The 19,079-nt window shown below is 41.0% G+C and overlaps 1 protein-coding gene across 1 annotated transcript in view; it reads left to right on the top strand.

The window, feature by feature from the left end:
* Window positions 1-19,079, top strand: part of LOC143885449 (malate dehydrogenase [NADP], chloroplastic-like) — a 37,400-nt gene that overhangs the window by 11,707 nt on the left and 6,614 nt on the right. The window contains exons 5-10 of the mRNA XM_077389639.1: window positions 13,994-14,175; window positions 14,292-14,362; window positions 14,456-14,546; window positions 14,654-14,728; window positions 14,854-14,955; window positions 15,323-15,445. Coding sequence (XP_077245754.1) covers window positions 13,994-14,175; window positions 14,292-14,362; window positions 14,456-14,546; window positions 14,654-14,728; window positions 14,854-14,955; window positions 15,323-15,445 — 644 coding nt within the window. The remainder of the gene's footprint in view (window positions 1-13,993; window positions 14,176-14,291; window positions 14,363-14,455; window positions 14,547-14,653; window positions 14,729-14,853; window positions 14,956-15,322; window positions 15,446-19,079) is intronic.

Below are 19,079 nucleotides of genomic sequence, written 5' to 3' on the forward strand. Positions count from 1 at the left end.
CCGAATGACATTTTATTGGAAGCTTTGACTGTGATACTTCTAACTTGACTAGATATAATGAAGAGAAATACACAGTTCTCATTAATATCACTTATTTATTAGATACCAACCAAAAGTAAGCAGAAAATATTCCTCCATTACAGAAATAGTGACTTAGGCTCCACTAATTTACTTGACTCTGTAGACATAGATACTAAATAAATTGAAATCTTTTTCTGAACTGTTGAGATAGGAAGAGAACATAAGAGAATGAAATGAATGTGTGAGTTGGAGATGTGCTCCCCCTCACTAGCTTATCTATTTATAAAGAGAGAAGAAGTACAATGACCAAAATGCCCTTAGGCACAGATACACCTTCTAACACTCCCCCTCAAGCTGAATGAATATATCATACATGACTAGCTTATTAAAAATATCACTCAATTCTGCTTTATTCAATGACTTAGTAAATACATCAGCTAGTTGGTCTATTGATTGAGTGAAAGTTGTGCTTATCTCGCCCTTTTGAATTCTTTGACAAATGAAGTGACAATCCACTTCAATATGATTTGTTCGCTCATGATAAACTGGGTTGGTAGCAATGTGGATAGCAGCCTTATTGTTGCAATGTAGGAGAGTTGGGATGAGGAAGAGAAACCAATCTCAGATAGGAGAGCTCACAACTAGATGGTCTCTCCACTTGTATATGACATGGCTCGGTATTCGACTTCTGCACTTGATTTGGATGCTATGTCTTGCTTCTTGCTTCGCCACAACGAAGGTACAATATTCAGTGGTGGATCTCCTATCTGCTGGAGATCCTACCCAATCTGCATCACAAAATCCTTCCAACCTCTCTTGTGTCTCTTGAACAAGCCTTTCCCTGGCGTACTTTTCAAGTAGCAAAGAATCTGAATCATTGATGCCAAGTGGGACGTACATGGTGCGCTCATGAACTGGCTAACTACCCCTACTGCAAATGAAATATCTGGGCGAGTAACTGTGAAATATATTCCAACCAACCGCTTATACTTGCCATGATCATCTAACAACTCTCCCTCATCTGGAAGTAGCTTTGTGTTCGGGTCCATGTGAACAACAACTGATTTCATACCCAGAGAACCTATCTCATCCAATAGATCTGGTACATATTTCATTTGCTTCATGTCAAATCATATAACAACATCACTGAATCTCCCAAACCATGCTCTAGGAGATTGTTTGAGACCATATTTAGACTTGCAAAGTCGGCAAACTGAGGAGGACATGTCCTCTTAAGCAACATACCCAGGAAGTTGCTCCATGTGCACCTCCTCAAAGAGGTCCCTATACATAAAGGTATTCTTGACATCAAGCTGATATAAGGATCATCCTCGCTTGACGGTGAGGGAAATCAATACTCTATCTGAGGGAATTTTGGCAAGTGGAGAGAATGTCTCAGTGTAGTTAACCCCGAATGTCTGTGTATAAACCTTGGCAACCAAACGCCCCTTAAGGCGCTCACCTGTCCCCGTCTGGAAAGTATTTGATGGCAAAGACCCAATGACAGCCCATGGGCTGAGCACCATGAGGTAGAGGGACCAAATCCCAAGTATGATTGGCCTGAAGAGCAGCCATCTCAAGATCCATAGCAGCATGCCATCCTTGATGAGCAAGGGCCTTCGCGACAGACTATGGCAAAGAAACAGAGGACATGGAAGAGACAAAACTATGAAAAATAGGGGTGAGATGATCATATGACATAAAATGGCAAATGGGATGAGCAAGGGTATGAGAACGAGTGCGAGAAGCAATTGGAGAATCGACAAGAGCATCAGGAGAGGGAAAAAGAGGTACCTGAGAAGGAGGAGTCGGTATCTCCGGCTGAAAAGACGATGCCTCTGGCGTAGGGTGTTGAACATCTGGCCTCGTACACAACTGATAGACCTTCAGAGAGCTAGAGGAGGAGCCGAAGTCGCCTGCAATGGGGAGGAAGTGAACTCAACAGGGTCAGGGAGAACAGGAATAGGAAGAGGGACCTGAGAGTCTGGCACAACTTTACTACTCTCAAAGAAGGTGACGTCGGCGGAAATAAATAACCTGCGCAACAGAGGATTGTAACATCGATGACCCTTCTTGGTACGAGAATAGCCCAGAAAGACATCTCTCCGCCAAGGATCCAATTTATCCAGGCCAGAAGAGAGGTTGGACAAAGCAAACACAACCAAAGACCTGTGGAATAATGTGAAAGGGATTACGCTGAGGATGTAAGACCGAGAAAGGGGATGTACCATCTAAGACAGAGTTTGGTAGCCGATTAGCCAAGAAATAGGACGTAAGCATGGCATCGCTCCAGTATGCTTTAGGAACCCGCATTTGAAACAGAAGAGTGCGGTCCATATCAAGTAAATATCATAATTTCCTCTCAACTACACCATTTTGTTGAGGTGTATGCACAAGATGACTGATGCACGATGCCATGAGTACATAAGAAATCCTGAAAGCCATTTGATGCAGAAAAGTACTCCTTAACATTATCAGTGCGCAAACATTTAAGTGTGTAATTATATTGGTTAGTAATCTTAGTATGAAATGTGCAAAAAGCATAAAAGACCTCTAAGCGGTCTTTAAGTAAAAATAACCATGTTATACGAGAAAAATCTTCAACAAAAATGATAAAGTATCTATATAAAAAAAGAGACATAGCCCGCGAGGGACTCCATACATCATAATGTACCAAATCAAATGGACACGAGACTCGACTAACAACCCTAAAAGGAAAAGACACACGACGGTGCTTTCCCAGTTCACAGAACTCGTAATGAAACTGTTGAACAAGACAAGAAGTAATAGATGATTGTCGAAACTTTTGGATGGAGGGGTGGCCAAGACGGCAATGCCACATATAGGGATCAACGGAGCTATGCAAAACGGCATGAGGAGGACCAATATTAAGGCGATAGAGACCATCCACCTCACGGCTCGAACCAATCTTCTTCCCAGTCGAGAGATCCTAAAAAACACAATAAGAAGGGAAAGAAAAGATTGAGCAATTAAGATTTTTAGTGATTTGGCTAACATAAATTAAATTAAAAGGAGATTTAGGAACACACGGGACTGATGACAGAGTAAGACCAGAATGGGGAGAAATAACACCAACACCAGAAATGGGAGCGGTGGTCTCAACAGCAAGTGATAATATGAGAGGCAAAGTGAAAGGGTCTAAACGAACTAAGGGAAGTAGAATTACTTGTCATGCGGTTCGAGGCCCCAGAATCAATAACCCAAGAGCTGGAGGTAGTGAGAAGAAAAACAGGTGAACTACCTTGCTATGCAAAACCCATAGTAGGCGGTCGACTGCTCGCACATAGGCGCATAAGCTCATCATAGTAAGCCCTTGAGATGAGGAGAGACTCATCATGTGCCACCGGGCTGGCGGAGGAGGATGTGGAGACATCAGGAAGGCTGACAGAGGAGATGTGAGCATAATGGAGTGGACGAAGCTTCGGATGTAAGGCGTAGCAAGTATCCACAATATGCCCCGCCACCTGACAACGAGTGTAATAAGGGTGCCCACGTCCACTTGTGCCACGACCGCCACCACCACGCCTCGACGGATCCGACCACAGCCAAAGCTACCACCATCTCGGCCAGAACGATCACCTCCAACATACGCAGCAATCGCAGAACTATCAATGGATGGGTCATGAGAGGAACTACTTCGTAAGCAGTGCTGGGCACGAGAGAAAACCTCCGTGAGGGATGGAAGGAATCGAACCTATAATCTACTATCGGAGGGAAAGGAAGTTAGGGCCCAAGGCATCAAGAAAGCGAACAACATAGAGCTCCTCCTGACGTTTGGAAAGAGCTGCCAAATCAACTGTGAAAGACATAAACACACCTAGCTGCTGACAAAGGGAAACGAAATGACTGTAGAAGGCAGCAAGAGGCATATCCCCACGCTGAAGGGTCATCCACTCCGAATAGTTAGCACGAATATGGGTGAGGTTTTCAGCCCCATAATAGAGAACAGTTGCATGCTCCTAGATAGCCTTGGAGGTCTCGAGGCACATAATCGTGCCAGCGACATGAGGTGCCATGCTCTGCCAGAGGAGAGTGCGGATCAGGGCATCATCCTGCCGCCACCAAGCATAGGAGGGATCCGTGGAAGATGGAGGATCACGCTCTATGAAATCAACCTTACCTCGAGCCAGGAGGTAGGTCTCAACTACCATACACCAATTAAGATAGTTGGACTAGTCGAGTTTGACTGTAGTCATATGTGGGAAAGAAGCCTCCATAGAAGAATAATAACTAGAAGAGGGAGCCGAAGGTGGAGGAGTCGATCTGATGGGAGGATCCATGAGGGCATAGAATCAAGCGAAACTCACAACCACCACGATGGTAGAGGAACAATAGAGAAGGGAAAATTTCAAAGGGGCCCGTGGACTACACCGCAGCTCCGAAGCACACATAGCTAAAGGCGCCATAGGACAACTAGTCCGAATGAGAATAGAGAGTATCAAAAGAAATCAGAACCGCGGAGAGGAAAAAGAAACATGAGAGATAATTTAGGTCAGCAAAGAGAAGATTTGAAATAGAGAAAGGAACAAGAAGGTAGTTAGGAGAGGAACATGGGAGGTTAGAGAGATATTAGATCAGAGTTTAGAGGGTTAGAGGAGGAGATAAGTGGTTAGGGTTAGGATTAGGGATAGGAGAAGGAGAGTGGAAGAAGGAACAATGGTGGTCCCTAGGGGGGGGCCAAAACCCTGGGGCTCTGATACCATTTTGAGAGAGGAAGAGAAGAGAAGAGAATGGAATGAATGTGTGCGTTGGAGATGTGCTCCCCCTCACTAGTGTATATAAATAAAGAGAAGAGAAGTACAATGACCAAAATGCCCTTAGACACATATACACCTTCTAACATAGACCTGGGAGTATACTTTTTCTTTTAACAAAGAATTAAAATGACTAGATCTTGTACCTAAAAGTCACCAAAATTGAATGAATATCTTTGTCGAAACTCGTCTCCCAAACGGCAGGCGTAGACAAGAAATTTATTTTACATGACACCATGCTACACTGATTATGCTTACATCTAATGCTGTTTATGCTTACATCTAATGAATGAGTTAAAAGTGTAGGGAAGCATGTTTAACATTAATAATGTCTTATTATCCACTCATGTATGTCCATATGTATGCATATCAATTACACCATAATACATGATATAATTATATGGATACAAACATAATACAATGATTATATGCATGATTATGATTTAAGCTACATAATAGGTCAGTTTTGGAATCTATCACAACTCTAACAACATTACATTTTATCATTGGAATACATTGTTCATGTATGGTGAAAAGGTGAGAGAGGGAAAGAATAAGGAGAAGGAGAAAAAGGAGAACGATCAATCTTAACGTACCACCAGACTCTCTCTTAAATACATACATACATACATATATATAGGGAATTGCTAGCGTCCATCGCAAAAGGCATTTCGCGGCTGGTCTGTCGCACGTTAGACCAACCGCAAAAATGCCTTTTGCGATGGACCCTAGCAAATCCCATATATATATAAACATGATTAGGGTTACAATATGAGAAAAGACTAGACTACCCTTATGTAACTCATTAAACTACTAACATACTCTTACACTCATCAAGTTGGAGCATATATATCATATAAGCCCAAATTGTTACAAATGGTACCCAACCGACTCCTACCCGATGGTTTGGTGAACATATCCCCAAGCTTACTTTATGATGACACATTGACCAATTGAACTTCCTTGTTAGCAACCTCCTCTCTAATAAAATGAAAATCGACCTCTACATGCTTGGTCCTCTCAAGAAACACAAGATCGGAAGCAATATGCACCGCAGCTTGATTATTACATGATAACCTCATCGGAAGTCTACTCTTCAGCCCAATTTCGCCCCACAAATTCCTAAACCAAACAAATTTGCAAGTGGTCTGAGACATAGCTCTATACTCCGACTCTGCACTGGACTTGGTTACCACATTTTTCTTCTTGAACCTCCAGATACCAAATTTCCTCCAACAACGGTGCGATACACGGTTATAGACCTTCTATCACAGGGAGAAATTGCCTAGTCAGCATAAGAAGACACCTCAATATCTAGATGCCCATGTCCTGTAAACAACAACCCACAATCTGGTGCACCCTTCAAATACCTGACAACTCTCAAGACAGCCTCCCATTGAAGATACCTAAGAGCCTCCATAAACTGACTGATTGCACTACCAACAAAAGAAATAGCATGGCTTGTGACTGTCAAGTAGTTGAGTTTCCTGATTAGTCTTATGTACTGGCCTGGGTCTTCCAACAACTCCCCTTTGCCTGAGTGCAACTTACTATTCAGATCCATGGGAGTGTCAACTGGTATCGCACCCAACAAACCAGTTTCATGAAGTCAAGTACATACATGCGCAGAGAAAGTGTAATACCATGAGATGACCTTGCCACTTCAATACCAAGAATTACCGAAGTTTTCCCAAGTCTTTCATCTGAACCTCCTCCTTGGTAATGTCTTGGTGGGGTCCACTTGCCTAATGTGATCGTAGTTAGACTACATTGCTTGAGATCGCAGTGGGGCACTTTGTGGCTCCTGCAGGATTCACCATTGGATCCCAGCATCGATCCCACTCATAACTCGCTAGACCCTTATGGATCTATGGACGATCTGGGTTCCAGATTTGATCATGTGTGTGGAATGGACTGGATCCATTGTATGTGATAAAGGGAGGAGGTGCACCATGCATAGGGTGCATAATAGTTTATTAAAGAGGAGATACACCATATTATGGTGTGTACATGTGTTAACTAGTATGTGCTTAATTAATACTTAATTCCTATTCGTTGGGAGTTAAGTGGAATCCTATTGGTTGAAATTGTCTTACTTTCTGTTAGTGGAAATTTGAATAGGAAGAGCGAGTTTGAATTGGAGAAGGTTTCTAATTTTGTGAAATCCTATTGAGTTTGGAAACTACACAGCAAGCAAAAAAAATGTTTTTGGATACTTGTGCTTGGTTTTGATTTGGAAACAAAGAGTTTTATTTTGAAATGGTTTCCAAAATCAACAGGACTCCTGAGAAGAAACAAATTCCTCATTGGAGATCTATGAAAAGGGTAGAGTTGTAAATTAACCAGTTACTCCAAAAGCTTAAGCTGTAGGAGAAGGCGTTATTTAATCTTTTATACTTTAACACTCCCCCTCACGTGTGGCCCCTCTTTTCAGGGTTAGCCTACACGTGGCTCATGCAACCCCTCTTTTGGGTACCATTGCATGTGGATTTTTGCTATCAAGGATGTTTGAACTCAGGACCTTTGGCTCTGATACCATGTAAACTAACCAGTTACTCCAAAAGCTTAAGCTGTTGGAGAAGGCGTTCTTTAATTTTTTATACTTTAACAAGAGGGTTGGACGAGTTTCACTCTTGCACTTCATCCTTTTGAGCCCAAAACCATCCATCCTATCTCCTCTCCCAATTCATTTTCTCCATGCTCTTTCTCTCTCTAGGTTCTAGTTCTTGAAAGAACAAGCCATAAGAATTTCAGTGTTGGGATTGGATCCAAAGTTCTTCTTCTCTTTCTCCATCCTTGTGACGAGAGGAGCCACTTCTTCGACTTTCGGAGAGCTCGTGTTTGAGAAACGTCGAGCACCCAGTGGGGAGTAGATCAAGAAGTGATTATCATCTCTGATAATCTGTAGTAATGTTTTCACTACTTATGAGATTCAATTCATTGTCATCATGAATTGAGTAACTAGGATCTTGGTTTTGTCAGTGGAAAAGAAATTTTTTTGTTTTTTCGCGAACCTAAGCTTCCGCCGCACGAACTTCTTCCACCACCTACTTTCATCAGAAGGGGTACATGGATCTAGATCACGTGTATGGATGGAAAATTTGTCATTATGGATATTACTTTCTTTGAGTCTACCCCTTTTTCTCTTGTTCCCAGTCCTGTCTTTAAGGGGAGTATAGAGACATATTTGTCGAAGAGAGTCTTGTTCTTGTTCATGTCCCTATTGAACCTCTTATTAGTTCTTCTAGTGGTTCGTCTAAGAATGAAGAGAAGGAATTACTGATTTACTCACACTGACCACGTCCAATTGTAGATCTTCCAGCTAAAGAGGCTACCCATTCAAAATGTAGATCAAGAGAATCTTGATACTACTCATGTGATTGATAATAGTTTCGCTATACCTATTGCACTTCGAAAATCTAAATGTCGGTGTAGGTTACATCTAATTTTTAATTTTGTGTCTGTTGAAGTATAGAAGAAAAAAATAACGCCTTCTCCAACAGCTTAAGCTTCTGGAGTAAACTAGTAGTTTCACTTGGTATCAGAGCAAATGCTTGGGGTTCAAACCTCCTTGATAGCAAAATCCACATGCAATGGTTAAACCCAAAAAGAGGTGCCACGTGTAGGCCAACCCAAAGAAAGAGGGGCCACACGTGAGGGGGAGTGTTAAAGTATAAATGAAAAATAACGCCTTCTCCAACAGCTTAAGCTTTTGGAGTAAACTGGTAGTTTCACATGTTAGAAATGAGATTAGGGTTAGAGAGAGGAAGAAAAAAAGGAGTAGAAAAGATGGAAAGTTTTCACTCCTCTCTCGACCTACTACAGTCAGTTTGTTTCCCATTGCCAGCAGTTAGATGTCCTTATGCCTCTTACCACTAATTTGACTACGGCCGCTCAGCAGCGTGATCAAATACGTGTCGTTCAGTTTCTCGAGACTTTGGGTCATGAGTTCATGCACCTTTGTCAGTAGATATTTGGGTTTTGCACGATGCCCTCTCGAGGTTTACTTGCGTGCCCAACAATGTGTTCTTACTGACTCTGTGTCAGCTCCTTTGGTCGATAGTACTGCTACTGTTGCCTATGGCATAGGTGATCATGCTACAAGTGGTGGGGGCACCTTTGGCCGTGGCTCTGGCATTGATTCTGGTCGTGGTGGTTGTGGTGGTGGACGTGATCTTCCTGCAAGGCGTGGTGGCCGACCACGTCCATATTGCTTGCACTGTCATCGTGAGGGACACTATATGGAGACTTGCTATGTACTGCACCTTGAGCTTTGTTCTTCCTCTGAGGCTCGTTTTGGCCGCTCCGCAAATCTTGCAGCACCAGAATCTTCCGAGCCCCCCTCTCCTTCAGTTCCACCCAGCACTGGGCCTCAGGCTGATGGGGTCTTTATGTCTCGTTTCGACTATGATGAGTTACATCGTCTTAGGTCTACCAGCCATCCCCCGACTGCGACTTTTGCTCAGCCAGGTAGCTCCCCTGCATCTCTTCTTACTAGCTCTAGCTCTTGGATCATAGATTCTGGAGCCTCCAATCATATGACAGGTACTTCTACCTCACTTAGTTCCTTTCGTCCACTTTCTTATCAGTCCATCACACTTGCTGATGGGAGCTCCACTCCTATCTCTGTTGTTGGTGATATTTCTCCTCGTGTTGGTCTAACATTATCCTCTGTTCTATGTGTGCCAAAGTCACCCTCTAGTTTACTCTTAGTTAGTCAGATTACTAAAAATCTCAATTGTTCTATCTCATTTTATCCCTCTTATTGCTTGTTTCAGAATCTCTTGACTTGAAGGACGATTAGCTCGGGCCGTGAGATTGATGGGCTTTATAGTTTGGATTGTAGCCCTCCTCGTACCATTTTACACAGCTCCAGCGACGCATATCAGTGGCATTGCCGTCTTGGACATCCTAGCCTTGATCATTTACGGCTGACATCTATCGTTTCTTCTTCTATTACCCCTTTTTTGTGCAAGGCCTATGAACTTGGGAAACACCATAGGGTGTCCTTCCCGTTTAGGCCTGTTAGTCTGGCCTCGCACCCTTTTGATTTAGTGCATTCCGATGTGTGGGGTCCCTCGCGGACTACCTCTGTTTTTGGACATCGTTATTTTGTCATTTTTATTGATGATTATTCACGTATGTGTTCGCTTTATTTACTGAAAGATCACTCATAAGTGTTCTCTGTTTTTTGTGCTTTTCATTTAGAAGTTACTAACCAATTTAATTGCACTCTTAAAGGCCTTTGCACTGATAATGCCAGGGAATGTTTCTCAAAATCCAATAATTTTGAAGAGTTCCTTTCCACTCATGGTATCCTTTATCAATCTTCCTGTGCTCACACCTCTCAACAAAATGGTGTTGCCGAACGGAAAATGCGATCATTATTGGATGGAGCTCTCACTCTTCTCGTCCAGATGCGAGTTCCCAAGTCTTATTGGGGTGATGCAGTTCTCACTGCTAACTATCTGGCCAATCGACTTCCTTCCTCGGTTCTAGGCGGCTCATCCCCTTTCTCAATTTTACGTCCTCAACATGAGCCATTTCCTATTACTCCTCGGGTATTCGGGGTGTGTTTGCTTTTTCCACAACCTTGGGCCTGGATTGGATAAATTAGATCCTAAATCTGAACGATGCCTTTTTCTCGGCTACTCACGGACCTAGAAAGGTTATCACTGTTATAGCCCTCGGTTGCGTCGATCCTATGGAGGCAGATATTACTTTCTTCGAGACTAAGCCCTTCTTTTTGAGCTCTCCGGATACGACCCTTCTCTCTCATTCTTCAGATCTTCCTCTACCGATTCCCGTTCTTCCTGACCCGGTAGTCCGTCCATCTCCATCATCCCTCTTACCTTCCCCTTCTGTGGTTCCTGTTCCAAAGACCTCTCTTCCCTTACAGGTACTTGCTCGGCCTCCAACTCCAGTCATTAAGAAGACCTATCAGTGCCGCCATTCCTCTGCATCTCATTCATCTCCGGCAGCATCATCGCCAGCCCATCAGGAGCTTCCTCCTTCCACATCCGAGGTATCTATCGACTCTCCTATTGCCTCCCGCACTTGTTCTCATAGTACTGCTCATCCTATTTCGTCTGTTCTTTCATATGATGCTCTCACCCCTGCTTTCCGCAGTTTTGTGTCATCTCTATCTTCTGTTTCTTTACCAGAGTCCTTAGCTGCAGCACTTGATCACCCGGGGTGGCGCTGTTATGGACCTTGAGATGGATGCCCTTCAGGCCAATCAAACTTGGGATTTAGTTCTTCTGCCTCCTGGTGCATGCCATGTTGGGTGTCGTTGGGTCTATACGGTCAAATATTTGCCAGATGGCTCTATTGAACACCTTAAGGCGTGCTTGGTTACCAAAGGGTACACTCAGACGTTTGGGGTGGACTATGGTGAGACCTTTTCTCCCGTGGCGAAGATTCCTTCAGTGCGTGTTCTACTTTCTCTTACTGTCAATCAGGGTTGGCCTCTACATCAGTTAGATGTCAAAAATGCATTTCTTCATGGTGAGCTCACAGAGGAAGTTTACATGGAGCAACCTCCTGGGTATGTTGCTCAGGGGGAGATGCCATCCTCTGTGTGTCGATCAAAGAAATCCATTTACGGTCTCAAGTAGTCTCCTAGAGCATGGTTTGGAAGGTTCAGTGATGCCATTATGCGCTTTGGCATGAAGCAATGTGCAGTTGATCATTTTGTCTTCAGCTATCAGTCTACAGTTGGGTGTATACTTTTGATAGTCTATATCGATGACATCATCATCACTGGTAGTGATACAGTTGGGATCCATAAATTGAAGACCTTCTTGTAAAATGAGTTCTCTACCAAAGATTTGGGTCGTCTTAGATACTTCTTGGGTATTGAAGTTGCATATTCGACAAAGGGGATTTCTCTCTCACAGAGGAAATATGTTTTAGACTTACTTGAGGAGACAAGTTATCTTGAAGTGAAACCTGCCTCAGTTTCCATGGACGCAAATGTGAAGTTACTACCTGAAGAGGAAGAATTGTTAGATGACCCAGGCAGATACAGGAAGCTGGTTGGTAAACTTATCTACCTTACAGTCACACGCTCAGATATCTCATTTGCTGTTGGTGTTGTCAGCCAACATATGAGTTCACCTCGTACTTCACATTGGGCAACAGTTCTTCAGATTCTTCGGTATTTGACAAGTACTCCAGGTAGAGGGTTGCTATTCAAGAAACATGGGCATCAAAAGATAGAAGGATACACAGATGTAGATTGGGCAGGATCTCCAGTTGATAGGAGACCTACCACAGGATACTGCACATTTGTGGGAGGTAACCTTATGTCATGGCGGAGTGAGAAACAGGATGTTATCTCCAAATCTAGTGCAGAGATGGAATATAGAGCTATGGCACACGAGTGGAGAGCTCATTTGGTTACACTCTCTCTTGTCAAAGATCGGTTTCTCCCCTTCAGCTCCTTCTCAGTTATATTGTGACAACAAGGCAACGATTCACGTTGCCACAAATCCAGTCTTTCATGAGAGAACTAAACATATCGAAGGTTGATTGCCACTTCATCCAGCATCGGATTCAAAACGGAGAAATATGCACAGTGTTGACTAGATCGGTGGACCAATTAGCGGATATGTTTACCAAGCCATTGGACAAAGCCAAATTGTGTGATAATTGTAGTAAGCTAGGAATGTTTGACATATACATTCCAGCTTGAGGGGGAGTGTTAGTGAATATATATGCCTACGGGCATATTTGTCTTTTGTATGTCTCTTTATATAAATACATAAGTGAGGGGGAGATTTTCCCAACTCACAATTTCTTTCTCTCATTCTCTCCTCACCACTCTTCAACACTCCCCCTCAAGCTGGAGTGTGTATATTATGGAACTCCAGCTTGCTACAAAGAAACTACAACAAACAACTAAAGATGACAAAAAGTACAATAAGCTCATTTGAAAGCATAGTAAAAGATAACGGCCACCATGAGAGTACAATCGTCAAGATAAGGGGCTACCAAAAAGGAACAACTCCCCCTAAAGCAACACTATGGCGAGTGCGAACAGAATAGGGCCTCCCCCTGAATGAGAACCGAACAAATAAAGTTGCAAACCACGAAGGATCGAACAGAAGCACCTCAGCAGGGAAATAGTAGCGATCCATCGAGCAAAAAAGGCACACCAAAGGCGCGCACAACGAACATCGGTGAAGTAGTACAACACCAAGAGAAGACAACCACCAATGGGGAAACCATCGTCTGGTGACGAGGTCGACGTCATGAACATCGTCACTTAAAGACAAGAATAAAAGGAGGGAAAAGATAAACCAACCAATGATGGGGACACCATCGTCTAGAGACTACGTCGACGGCATGAACATCGTCACCTGAAAAGAACCGACCAACGATGGGGAAACCATCGTCCGGAAAATAGAGGTCGACGGGAAAAGACCGTCGCCTGTAAGAGAGTTGACCAACGATGAATATGGAAGCCATCACTCAGAAAAGGAGGGAGAAGATAACCAACCAACGATAGGGAAACCATCGTCTAGAGACAAGGTCGACGGCATAAACATCGTCGCCTGAAAAGGAGCCGACCAACGATGGGGATACCATCGCCCAGAAAAGAGAGGTCGACGGGAAATGTCCGTCGCATGTAAGAGAGCCGACCAATGATGGATATGGAAGCCATCTCCCGGAAAAGAGGGGATAAGGCATAAAGCCGAGAAGACAAAGACTGACTAGGGAGCACAACAACAGTGTTGAATGCTACCTTGTCTCCTCCCTATCGTGCTTTTCTATCTGTTGTGCTATTTATGTCTCTTTCCTTCAGGTTTACTAAGATAATGGCTAATCTTTTTTTTTGAACAACTGTAAATTTTTAGTATGAGATTGAGATTGACCAATATCTTTGGAATATAAGCTAACTAGATAAATTTACCGAAGCAAAACTCGCGCACCCTTGTTTTGGTTTGGAATATAAGCTAATTAGATAAATTTACTGAAACAAAACTCGCACACCCTTGTTTTGGTAATAGTAGTCCTCAATTTATAAATGATTTTTTTATTGTGAGTAATATGCATGAAATTTTATTTCTTGAAACTCCAAAAGCAAACATTTGTTCTTATCCTACCTTTTCTATCTTGTACTTGAAACTCGCAATATACAGTAACAGTGATTAATGTTTCTACATCTTCACAAATACACATTTAATACACAGGTGTTGCTATGGAATTGGAAGATTCCTTATTTCCTTTGTTGAGGCAAGTAAACATAGGAATCGATCCATATGAGGTTTTCAAAGATGCAGAATGGGCTCTTCTGATTGGGGCAAAACCCCGAGGGCCTGGAATGGAACGTGCAGCCTTGTTAGACATAAATGGACAGATTTTTGCTGAACAGGTGCCACTAGTAGTCAGTTCCAGTATTCGCTATAATTTACACATAAAACAAGATTATATCTTAAGTTATTATTTGTCAAAATTTTCATTTATGTTTGATTTTGAATGTTTATCTAGGGAAGGGCACTGAATGCCGTTGCATCTCGTAATGTTAAAGTGATGGTTGTCGGCAACCCATGCAATACAAAGTGAGATTTTTTTCTGACTTGATTAATGTGTTTGAGGGATGCGCTTATCTTGTGATAATTACTATTGCTAATTCTGGTCCCTTTTGTATCCAGTGCTTTAATTTGCTTGAAAAATGCACCAAACATACCTGCAAAGAATTTCCATGCTTTGACTAGGTTGGATGAGAATAGGGCCAAATGCCAGGTATATGTGGTTTTAAGCACGTTTTTGGTTGCTTAGGCTTTATTGTTTTGGCGATCACTATGCATATGCATTGAAGTATTATAGTTTCCGGAATGTGGTTTGTGCAGCTAGCACTTAAAGCAGGTGTATTTTATGATCAAGTGTCAAATATGACCATCTGGGGAAACCACTCAACTACTCAGGTCAGTTTTAGGTTCAATATACTAAACGTTGTCAACTTTGCATGATACAGTGATTTTTTTTGTAACTTTCTTGCTTATGTGAATTGAAATTAGTCATTTAGTTTCTTACATAATATTTTCAACAGGTTCCAGATTTTTTAAATGCTAAAATCAGTGGCATGCCTGTGAAAGATGTTATCACCGACACCAAGTGGCTAGAGAGAGACTTCACTGAAAGAGTTCAGAAGGTATAATTACATTGCTACAAATTAAATAAAGTGCAGTTAATGAGGTGATCATACCTCTGTTATGAAAAAGTATGCTGTGTCAAAAGAAAAAGGGTTTGCTGTGGTCCGCCTTGTTGCCAGATAGTTTTTAATTAAAGCCCTTCCTAGGTAATGCGTGGCCATTATTTTGATGCCATGAATCTTTTTAGTGACTGTTCTTAGACCAGCTCATAGTCAACCAATTTATCTCCAATATGAAAGCATGATCATGCAGTAGTAGAACAATCATTTCAGTTTTTACTTTGGTTTTACGGCTGCAATCTATTGGTAGTTTGTTGCTCTTGTTATATTTAATTTATAAGTACTAATGTTGAAACCTGATATGCAGAGGGGAGGTGTTTTAATCCAAAAATGGGGCAGATCTTCAGCTGCATCAACTGCTGTGTCAATTGTTGATGCCATAAGGTCCCTTGTCACTCCCACTCCCAAAGGCGATTGGTTTTCTTCAGGGGTAATTTAATGATAAGTGGATATATTGATTTTTTGGTTCTTCTTTCAATAAGAAGTTTTTCATTGAAAAATAATTTATCTGGGTGGGCCATCAGTTAGGTCCCTTATCACTCCCACTCCCAAAGGCGATTGGTTTTCATCGGGGGTAAATTAATAATCAGTAGATATATTGAATGTTTTGGTACTTCATTCAATAAGATGGTTTTCATTGAAAAATAATTTATTTGGGCCATCAGTTATTTCTCTGTAAGAACATAGGCTCTCTGGTATATTGACCTCACTCTTTGTGTTATGTTACTTCCGTGCTCTAAAAATTCGATTTAGTGTGACTTTGCAGGGATGAAACTGTTATGACTTGTCAAGTGTGTGTTATGTCGTCTGAAACCGAGCTATATTAATTGGGAGCTTATAATATCATAACGAACTGAAATTTCTGGAAATGGAGAAAAAGTGAAAAACTTGAAAAGCTTATGCAATTAAAAAAGATTTTTTTTATTTAGTTTGGTTTTAGTTGTCATATACATAGGTTATAAAGTGGGTTTGTTTAGTGATGCAAAATTTTACTGGTGCAATGTGTTTTAACTTTTAAGCTTATAATAAAAAGTATCATGAAAATCTAATTAAACCAAATCATTTTCATCAATTTAAAGTCTCAATCAGATCCATTACATCGGATGAAAAACAGAAAATTCTAAACCATTACAGACAGATATACTGTATGATAGAAATAAAAGGGCCGCCCAGTGCACGAGGCTCCCGCCATTGTGGGGTCTGGGGAGGGCTAGATGTACACAGCCTTACCCTTGCTTTGCAGAGAGGCTGTTTCCGTGACTCGAACCCGTGACCACCAGGTCACAATGGAGCAACCTTACCGTTGCGCCATGGCTCGCCCTCTACACTATATGATAGAAATGAAGAGGATAATACATGAGAAAGAGTGAAAAGCAGAAAATTCTAAACCATTACAGACAGATATACTAAATGATAGAAATGAAGAGAATAATACATGAGAAAGAGTTCTGTTAAACATCCAGAGAGGGACTCTTATCTTTTCTTTAGGTATTCAGACTGAATGACTATTTAAGTGAATACCAGTAAAAATAAGATGAAAGAAAATATATCACCTATCATCCTACATTAAAACAAAACAAAATGGTTTAACCCTCCCTCCCAAGCTAATAAATTTCTTGAAACATTGAAATATTTATCTCTATCTCATGTAACTTTGTAAAATTATTAGCAAGTTAACCAGAGTAAAGGTATGTTAATCCGTCAATTATCATTAGCCATATTCACCTCTCAGATGAAATGATGGCCAATTGCAGTGTGCTTTCTTGAGACAGTGCTTTGATTGTCACAATAAATAAAACATGATCTAGCCTGAATCTTTAAATCGTGCATCGGATGTTGCAACATGTTAGGTCTGCATAGCTGCAAAGGCCATTGATCTTTGTTCCTTTCCCCCCCCTTGAACGAGCTATTGTTCTTGTTTGCTGCTTCTTCAAGTTATGAGGTAGCTATTGAACACAACACAATAATCTATAATAGATCTACTACTAAAATCACCTACCCAATAATAAGCATGTGAATAGGCAACAACATCACTTTTCATATTTCTGTTCGAGTGAATGTCGGATATTAAAGTATTTCCACCATAATTTGGTAAAACAAAGGCATTTTCACTTATTGATCTATGCATTGTGTCTCTTATTTAATACAAGATAAGTGGTCAACAAATATTGCTCATCATCTCTTGAAAAAAAATTTAACAAATGCCAAAGCATTTTTTTATATTTTTTCAAGAGATAATAAGCATATATTTGTTGACTCCATATCATGCTTTTTGGTGTTCATTATCTTTATGGCCAAGAAATAGTCAAGAGAACCAAGTTCTCTATTTTAAAAATTTCGCTTCATTTTGACTTCATTGTTTCAGCTTCAGTAGTTTTTTTCCAGTGATAATAATACCATCTACATAGCAAGGTAAGAACCAGACAACATTTAGCTGTCTTAACAAATCGGATGTTGTTTTTCATGCACCTCTATATCCTTTCTTCTTTAAGAATCAACAAAAGCTATGAAACCAGCTCCCTTGCCCTTGATTCAGCCCTTATATTGACTTTATTAGTTTTCAAATGAAGCTTTTTATAGTTGATTTTTGGAATCCACATGGTTGCTCTATAAAAACTTCTGCCTTTGACTTCCCATATAAGCAGGCATTCTTTGCATCTGCTTAATGAACAGCCTGTCCACAACTATATGCTAGAGCCAATATTAATCTAAAAATGATAGATTTTAGTGACTACAAGATAAAATGATTCATCATACTACAATCCATGCTTCAATTGAATCCATGTTACCCAAACGATCTTGACAACACTCATTGTTTCATCAAACTAATGTCTAAACCTGTAAACCGTTTTGTAGACAACAACATTTTTATTTTTTAGCAAGAATTCCTAGGTATCATTCTTATAGAGAATGATGGGGATAAAATCGAACCACCAGCAAGATGTAGACACGTGGTGATGGGCCCGTGAAGGAGCCCTTCGATCCGTTGCTCTAGATAAAAGGCCCCAACATTCGAAGCTGAGACCGGTTATGCCGGTCTCGAACAAGTGTGAACCTCCGACTGCTTTTCGCCATTCAACCATTGACACAAGGCCATTTCTAGGCGCAAGAGACCACCTTCACCCTTGAGCCTACTGACATTCATCTGCCCTCAGGGCCGGACCGCACGATACATGTCCATCACCTCACCTCACTTATATAACTTATATAACTAAGTTATATAAGTTATATAACGTAGTTATATAAGTTATATAACTAAGTTATATAACTTATATAACTACGTTATATAACTTAGTTATATAACTTATATAACTTATATATATATATATATATATATATATATGGGGACATTGTTCGTGAGCTTGAGCTCATATAGCTTATATGAGCTAGAGTGCCACAAACACATGGGTCCCACATTTTTTGGGGTGATCCAAAGCATTCATTTGGAAGGCCTTTTTATATAGATAGGGTGTAAAACAAAAATCAGGTCCATAGGATCATTCTAACCCATCCAAAAGTGGAGGGAAAAATGGAGATACACTGTTTGTCGACAAATCTGCCCATTTTTGCCCTCCACTTTTTCAGGGGTTAGGATAATCTAGTGGACTTGATTTTTGGTACACACCCTATCTATGATGGGGCCTTGCAAATGAATGGTTCGGATCACCAAAAAAAATGTGGGACCCATGTGTTTGAGCACTCTAGCTCATAGAAGGTTATATGAGCTCAAGCTCACGAACAGTTTTCCCTATATATATATATATATATATATATATATATATATATATTAAAATACAGGTGTGACAACCCAAGAGGGGGGGCGAATTGCTCAATTAGAAATTTTAAGCTTAATTAAGGAAAGATTAAAAATTAATCCATTTAATTAAGCACTAATTAGTCTAACCCTTGTTCAAATAGGTATATCAATAAAAGCTAGGATTTAGACTTTCTAATCATGCACATTTAACTAACCCTTGTTCAAATAAATATTATAAATGCAATTAGGGTTTATACATTTAATACAAATGCATTTACTAACCCTTATTCCATTAAAACAATAAACA

Source organism: Tasmannia lanceolata, unplaced genomic scaffold (assembly GCF_043159265.1).
Source record: "Tasmannia lanceolata isolate RefF3 unplaced genomic scaffold, GAP_Taslan_0.1 ptg000008l, whole genome shotgun sequence".
NCBI classification, from domain to species: Eukaryota; Viridiplantae; Streptophyta; class Magnoliopsida; order Canellales; family Winteraceae; genus Tasmannia; species Tasmannia lanceolata.